General features: G+C 35.9%; 1 protein-coding gene across 1 annotated transcript in view; it reads left to right on the top strand.

Moving 5' to 3' along the window:
* Positions 1-8,841, top strand: part of LOC122217279 (CUB and sushi domain-containing protein 1-like) — a 634,007-nt gene that overhangs the window by 232,641 nt on the left and 392,525 nt on the right. The window contains exon 3 of the mRNA XM_042934085.1: positions 5,017-5,129. Within this exon, the coding sequence (XP_042790019.1) occupies positions 5,017-5,129 (113 nt within the window). The remainder of the gene's footprint in view (positions 1-5,016; positions 5,130-8,841) is intronic.

Below are 8,841 nucleotides of genomic sequence, written 5' to 3'. Positions count from 1 at the left end.
AGTCCCAATAGTTTAATTTTGCTTTTGTTTGTTTTGCCTTAGGAGACATATCTAGAAAAATGTTACTATGGTCAATGTCAGAGAGATTACTGCCTATGTTTTTTTTCTAGGAGTTTTATGATTTCGAGCCTCACATGTAGATCTTTTAGCCATTCTAAATTTCTTTTTTTGTGTACTGTAGGAAAGTGGTCCAGTTTTATTCTTTTGCATATAGCTGTCCAGTTTTCCTAGCACTATTTGTTGAAAAGACTGTCTTCCCCAGTGTATATTCTTGCCTCCTTTGTTGAAGACTAATTGGCCAGATTATTGGGAGTTTATTTATGGGCTTTCTTTTCTGTTCCACTGATCTATGCGTGTATTTTTTACCTGTGCCATACTCTTTTAATTACTATATTTCCCAATTTTTGATTATTAAGAATGAAGCTACTCTAGACATTTGTGTGCAGGTTTTGTGTGAACGTAAATCTTCATTTCTCTGGGGTAAATGTCGAGGAGAGCAATTGCTCGGTTAGTACATGTTTAATGTTTTAAGCACCTGTCACACTGCTTCCACAGTGGTTGTGACGACTAACAATAAATGAACAATCATGGGGCACCTGGGTGGCTCAGTCAGTTGAGAGTCTGACTTCAGCTCAGGTTGTGATTTCATGGTTTGTGGGTTCAAGCCCCACACTGGGCTCTGTGCTGACAGCTCGGAGCCTGGAGCTGTTTCAGATTCTGTGTCTCCCTCTCTCTCTGCCCCTTCCCCACTCATGCTCTTTCTCTCTCTCTCTCAAAAAGTAACTAAATAAACATTAAAAAAAATTTTTTTTTAAAAAGAACAATCCATTTTCTCCACATTCTTGCCCGATTTTGTATTGTCACTACTTTTTATTTTAGCCATTCTGAATACATAAGTAGTGATACCTCTTTGTGGTTTTAATTTGCATTTCTCTAATGGCTAATGATGTTGAGAATCTTTTCATGTAGCCATTTGCCATCTCTATATTGTTTTACATAAAGTGACTTCATGTTCTTTGCCTGTTTTCTGATTGGATTGTTTGTTGTTTCACTGTTGAGTCTTTAATGTTCTTTATATATTCTGGACACTTATCCTTTGTCAGATATGAGGCTTGTAGATACTTTCTATCAGTGTTTAGCATGTCTTTAGACCCCAGTCAATGGGGTCTTTGACAAAAAAATAGTAATTTTTATGAAACCTGATGTATCAATGTTTCCTTTAATGGATTATGCTTTGGGCGTCCAGTCTAGGAATTCTTCAGTCAGTCCTAGATTATCTAGTATGCTTTGTTCTAAATTTTTAGAGTTTACTATTTATGTCCATGATCCATATTGAGTTAATTATTATATAAGGTATTAGAGTTTGGTACAGGCTTATTTTTGCATTTGGTATTTTCGTCTCTGGACATCTATTTATTCCAGCATCATTTGTCAAAAGGTTATCTTTACTCCACCGAATTGCCTTAGCACCTTGAAATCAGTGGAACATATTTATGTGGGTCTTTCTTTCTTTCTTTCTTTCTTTCTTTGAAATTATTTAAGCTATTCTATTGAGGTTTGGGAGCTTTCCATATCCATTTTAGAAGAATCTTGCGTATATCTTCCAAAAATCTTGTTGGGATTTTGATAGAAATAGTGTTAAACCTGTATATAAATTAGGGGAGAATTGACATCTTTACAGTGTTGAGGCTTCCAGTCTGTTAGCACGATATGTTTCTCCATTTGTTTAGTTTCTTACTGGTATCTTTCGTCACCATAGCACCGTTTTGAGAGGATAGTTTTGTACCTGTTTTGTTACAGCCAAGCATTTTTTTGAATGATTATAAATGCCATTGTAATAATTAATCTTGGTGTCCATGTGTTAAGTTCTAGAATGCAGAAATACAGTTGAATTTTGTGTGTTCGTTTGCATCCTGTGCACTTTTTCAAGTATTAGCTCCACGAGTTTCCTTATGGACTCCCCTGCGTCATCTATGCAGATAATTGTGTCCTCTGCAAAGAGGGGCGATTTTCTTTCTTATGTTCTGATCCATATGCATTTGTTTTCTCCACTTGGCTTCCTGCTCTGGCTAGATCTTCCAGCACGATGTTGGATACAAGTGACGAGAACAGACGTTTTTGCCTGGTTCTCAGTCTTAGGGGGAAGCATTCAGTCTTACACCATTAAATATCATGTTAGGTGTAGGTTTTTTTTTTTTTAGATACCCATTGTCAAGTTGGGGAAGTTTTCCTCTATTCATATTTTACTGGAAGGTTTTCTCACGATTGGGTGTTTAAATATGTGCAATACTTTTTTCTACATAGACTATCACGATCTTGTGATTTCATTCTTTTAGCCTGTCGTGCTGGCAGATTATATTGATTGATTTTCAAATACTGAACACTACTTACATCCCTGGAATAAACACCGCTTGGTTATGTTGGAGAATTCGTGTGATACGTTGCCTCTCTGTGCGCCTACTTTGTTAAAAATGTTCACATCTATATGTGTGTGAGAGCAGTTACTGATCCATTGTTGTCTCGCAAAGGTGTTGTTCGATTTGGTATCGGGGTATTTAGTTTGAGCGGCCACGATGAAATACCATCCACTGAGTAGCTTAAACAACAGGAAGTATATTTTCTCACAGTCCTGGAGGTTGGATATCTGGTATCAGAGTGCAGCACCATCAGGTTCTGGTGAGGACTGGTCCTGGCTCGCACACACCTGCCTTCTCTCCATGTACTCATATGGCTTCTGCTAAGTGAAAGCATGATGGGGGTGGGCGGGGGGGGGGGGAATCTCTCTTTCTATTCCTTTTATGAAGCCACGAATGCTATCAGATTAGGACCTCACCCCATGACCTTATTTCATATTACTTATCTCCTAAAAGCCCTGTCTCCAAATACAATTAGATTGAGACGTAGGGCTTCAATATGTGAATTTGGGGGGCAACAGTTCAGTCCATAGTTACAGGGTAACATTAGTGCCATAAAACACATAAGGAAGTTGCCATCCACTTCTGTTTTCTGGAAGAGACTGTGTAAAATCGGTGCCAACTTTTCAAATGTTTGGTAGATGTCTTAGTGCATTCGGGTAGATGTCTGTGTATAACAGAATAGCATAGACAAGGCGGCTTATAAATAACACAGATTTACTTCTCACAGGTCTTGAGACAGGGAAGTTCAAGATCATGTTCCAGCTGCTTCGGTGTCTGGTGTGAGCGCTTTCTGTTACATAGAGAACCTCTTCTTGCTGTGTCTGCACATGGCAGAGGGCATATTAAAGGGATTCTGGAGTCTCATTAATAAGGGTGCTAACCCCATTAATGGGGGCTCTGCCCGTAAATTACCACCCAAAGGCCCCAGCTCCAAATATCATCACCTTGGGAGTTCAGTTTCAATATATGACTTTTGGGGGACACAAACATTCAGTCCATGGCGTAGAATTCTCCTATAAAACCACCTGGCCCTGGAGATTTATTTGGGGGAGTTTTAAGAGTTACAGGGTTATTCAGATTTTCTATTTTGTATTCAAAAAGTGTGATAGTTTGTGTTTTTATAGGAAGTGGCCTATTTCATGGAAATTAAATTTATGTGTGCATTTTTTAAATAGTATTCCATTATTATTTTATGTCTGTGTGGTCTCTCGTAATATTTGCTATTTTATTCCTGGTATTAGGTGTTTATATCTTCTACCACCCCCCCCCCCCACACACACACACTTTTTGTGTGGGCCTTGCTAGATCGTTGTTAATTTTGTCAATCTTTTCAAAGAATTAGCTTTTGTTGCATTGTTTTTCTCTGTTGTTCTTCTGTTTTAGGTTTCTTTGATTTCTGCGTTTATCTTGTATGTATTGCCTTCTCCCTTGCCTTAGGTTTATTTCACTATTCTAAGTTCTTCACATGGGAGCTTAGGTTCCTAATATGAGATCTTTCCACTTTTATACTGTATATTTTAATACTATTAATTTCCCTCTCAGCACTTAGCTGAGTCCTCTAACTTCTGCTATCTTGTCTTTTTACTTTCATTCATTTCAAGGTATTTTTTTTAAATTTCCTTTGATATTTCCTCTTCGATCCAGGGATATTTAGACTTATGCTGTTTAGTGATCGGCGATTGTTTTGTTATTTTCCCCTAACAAGTTTTTAGTTTGATTCTAAAAGCTACGGCAGCTGGAATTAGGTATTTAATACCCATAGACTTACTGGCAAATCAGAATTTCTCTAAGAGGAATGAACATTCAGGCTTACTCCTTTTGGATTTGTGTTCAGACAGAGATTTGTGTTCTCACTATACTAAATCACATATTGAGACAAGCTACTTAATTAGCAAACTTTAGGTAAAAAATAAACCGATGAAGTGTCTCTTTGACCTTTTGGAAACCTGTAACTTTATAACGCATTATGCATAAAATATATATTATTATACCAGTTCACTCATTCAGAGTGCTGACTCTATCATCATTAAAATTTCTAAATATATCTAAACCTAGTGATAGGTGAAAAGCATATCTCAGAATCTAAAAGATTTGTCTTGAAAACCACACATTAAAATCAATTCATTTGACCTCTGCTCAAGGGAACAATAGGTTTTTTGTTTATTATGCTGTGGCCAGTATGTTTTCTTTTCAAGAAAGCTCTGGTTTATTTTGAGCAGATAGTAAGAATAAGCACATTGACTATGAGATGTGACAACCCCCCATCTAACAAATTAGGAGGAAAATAATAAAGTACGTGCAAAATCATATTTTGTCATGTAGCACACATACGAGGATGCCTTTGCATTGCATTCCCTGTCTTACGCATTATACAATTTCTTCAAGAAAGAATTTTTGCCAAAATTGTTTAAATAAACCATTAGTTGAACGTGCCTAATTTCAATCACCTGGCAACACCTTGGGTATGAAACTTGTCATTGTTTCGTGACGTGTCTCAAACATAGTGCAGGGAAAGAAGAAACACAGTGACCTCATCAAATAAGCTTGAATAACACATTTAGGCTTTTTAACCATGTTCATGTATTTTTTTGTGGTTTAGATTATCGGGATTTCAGCTGCCGTCCTCAATCGTCAGCACAGGATCTATCCTCGCGCTGTGGTTCACGACAGACTTCGCCGTGAGTGCCCAAGGTTTCAAAGCCCTGTATGAAGGTAGGACATTTAATGTGCTCTGCACCCACATACTGTCCAGACGACCTCACCCTTGCCACTCTGGATTAAAGATTCTAATGCAAATATAAGCTGCTCTTTCAGAGGTGGTTGGATGTTATAAACATTTGATGTTTATATTCTAGATTTATATATTGATGATGGCAGAACACGGTCTAGTCTAATTGCCGAATTTCCCAGCGCAAAACCTGTGTTTACAATTTTCCTTTGTCGGAAGCGCTCTTTTTAATTGGAGAAGTGGTTTTTCTTGTGACATGTAGTGGAGAAGTTTGGAAAATTTTGAATACCAATTAGCAAGACTGCTTTTCTGTGAAAAATCATTTTCAATTCAGAAGTGTTGCCTTAAAACTTTTGGTAGCCAGTAATGAAGTTAGTGCTTAATTAAAGAGAATTCCATTCCGTGAGTCTTTCTGGTCCAAGCTGAAACTTTTAATTGAGAAGATGATTTTGTTTTGCCGTTTGGTCATTTGAAGGCATGTGGAGTTTGCTTGTGTTTCCAGAGTTTGTGCCTGGTACCCTTTGGAGTCTTGATATCGCTGAACTACTTTGGGACAAAAATTTTGAAAAGGTGAAAGAGAGTACGCCCTTTGAGAGAGGAAATAATAGAGATGATCGCTTCAGGCATTCGGTTTTAAGAAATTAGTAACACTCTAAGCGTAAATGCTGAGGTGTGTCTGTTTTAGTCTTGTTGTACAGAGGTATTCAAGATTTGCTCTCACGGGTAAAACAAAGACTATTATGTTTAGCATAAATAAACTCTGGAGCCTGTGAATTGAAAATAGACTGTGGGTAGGGGTCTAGGCAAATCCCTATTTACAGCAGATCCCATTTACCTGTTTCTGGGTTAATCACATCTGCCTATGTTTTTGTTTGGAGTATTCAGTGCACTTGGGGGAAAAAAATCACTCTTTGTGGAAAGATAAAATCTACATGTGCTTTACACAGTTGAATTTAGTTACTGTAGAATTACCAGAAAACATAAGGGTAGCGTGTGTTTTTTGCACAGATAGGTAGACAGACAAATTCATGCTTTTATTTAAAGTTTTGGGCGTAGTGACATTTAGGATTGTTTACTGTTCTTACTGCAATATCTTTCAGGCCAGGGCATTTATGTATTATAAACATATTATATAAATATATGTATCATACTATACATATATAGTATACATGCACATATACTTATATACTATGTGTGTATATAATATAAACTGGCATGAGTATATTTAATATACTTAAAGGTGTTTAAGTCTATTACCGTTGGGGAATCATTTCATATTTGGAGAGTAACAAGCCAACTTAAGGTTGATAGGTGCTATTATTAACTTTTGCCTCTGTGCGTGCCTACCACTTTCCACATACACTGACTTCACATAATTTCTTTTTCGCTCAACATTGTGAAAGTGTTTCTAAGGCACCCTACCTAGCTGCCTGTGAAGTTACCTTGTCCAGTCAACATATCTGACATTTGCTCAGAAGGTCGATAATGCTTCCCTGTTTCAGAAGCCGTGACAATTGTCGTCTCCTTCCAGACAAAGTTGGCACTTTAATATTACATTTTGCTCAATTTCCTAAGGTAAATGTTGTGGAGACTTGGTTGGTGTTGAATGATGATCAAAAGAGTAATTCTATGGACTTTTCTGGGCTATTTTTTGTTGGTATTGCTCGTTGTCATTTTATATAACACATGATTGGTGAGATTGTCTCTGTTGGAAAAAATACTTATGAGCTATTTTATAAAATGAGTGGAAAAGTGAATAGGGCTGGGAGCTAAGTGAAATGTGCATTTTAAAACTGTTGCTATGTGGACATGCTCTTTTTGAAATTTATATTTTAAATAATGACATCTATCATATAGTCTGATATTTGCAAGCAGACACAAGCCTTTTTCTAGAAAGGAAAAAAAAAAGATATTGCATTAAAAAGTGCTTTGTCAGCAAAACCAAAATTCTATATAATATTTAACATCTGTATTTAAAAATATTTCTCCATTAGCATAAAGGTCTCCTGAGAAAATCAATGTGTACTATCTGGATAAACAAAGTTAACTGTAGTCTCAACAGAGGATTACAGACTAGAGAATCTATCTAGAAGAGAGTAAAGCTTTCACTAGGGCACCGACTGCTTTCTCCCTAGTCTAAGTGCCCAGAGTGAAATTAGATTTAGCTGAAGGCAATGTCACTGGAGAAGGTGAATTTTATTAACAATACTGATACTGCATGAAATATACAAACATGCCTATTCAAATAAAATGTAAAGCAGAACCAATGATAATAATCAGAATATTATCTAATTTTTTTTTTTTTTTTTTTTTGGAACCAGAACATTGAATCCTTGGAGGGATTCAGGGTTCCTTGTTTCCCATGAGTTTTTATTTTGATTACCCTGTCCATCATATAGTTAATATAAACTAAATCATATAATAAAATTCTTATGTCTTATCCAAGACCTCTAAAGGAAATTTGATTTAGATATAAAACACTAGATCAGCTTGTTCAAAACATAATGCTATATAGTCTTAGACTAGTACTATATTTTCTAGTTCTAATTAGAATTTAGTATTACCAGAATGATGTTTAAATTTTTAAGCACCTTTGCTTAAATTGGAGAAAGTCTTTTCAACTTTTAAATTGTCTCTAAACATAATCACCTTGATAACAGGCTTAATCCGGCCACTGAACTTTGTACTTTTCTGGCAGTAATTTAGAATGGGCATTATTTACATAAATTATTATTCATGCATGAAAATATTATACTACATAATGAGTATGAAAACAATAATTTAAAAATTCTAATGAATGCATTCAGTCATTGAATTTAACCCTGGAAATTAAATGGAAATATTTATAAATTTCACAGTAACAATGCTCATCTGCAGTAATTGAAACTCTAAATATGGAGACCTTAAGGGTCTTAGTAAATTTATAGACTATTGGTGAGATCAACATATTTCAACATATAAATACAGAATATAGTTGAAGTTACCAATTTAATAGAGTGTTTTGTAATATTACATTTGCTTGTCGCATCACTGAACATTGCTCTTTACCATAAACAAAAGAAATTGCATAATTTTTTGGTAAATTTATAACAGAAAATATCGAGAGTACACACAACTTACAATGACATAGATTACTATCAGAACTCTTAAATTTGCCCAATATCGAAGGAGTGTGTATGTAAGTAGCATTTATTCAGAGATCTCTGTTTGTCAACTTGTTTTCACTGATATTTCAATCACTTAAAAAAAATTCATTTTTTTCATTAAGGTTATGTATGAATTAAAAATATCATTTAGGAAATCAGAAACTTAATGTGGCATGTCAAGACATAGTAAATATTATGTGATGACAAAGATTCATGGTAAGGCATGGCAATCATTTGACTTGGGGACAAGGAGAACAAGTCAATATGGTGACATGAAAATCTAGAGACTGTGCCCCAGCAAACCTGTCGCTCTGTCACTCTTATTTTTTTCCACTTTTTGAAAGGAAATGCCTCTATTTTTTTTGTGATGCCTCTTTCTTAATTGTATTTAGTATTTATTTATTTTTGAGAGAGAGAGAGACATAGTGTGAGTGGGGAGGGCAGAGAGAGAGGGAGATACAGAGTCTGAAGCAGGCTCCAGTCTCTGAACTGTCCACACAGAGCCCGACTAGGGGCTCCAACTTAGGAACTCAGAGACCTGAGCCGAACA

This window comes from Panthera leo, chromosome B1, assembly GCF_018350215.1.
Source record: "Panthera leo isolate Ple1 chromosome B1, P.leo_Ple1_pat1.1, whole genome shotgun sequence".
NCBI lineage: Eukaryota > Metazoa > Chordata > Mammalia > Carnivora > Felidae > Panthera > Panthera leo.
The sequence above is the reverse complement of the archived record's forward strand: the minus strand, read 5'-3'. Positions and strand labels throughout refer to the sequence as shown.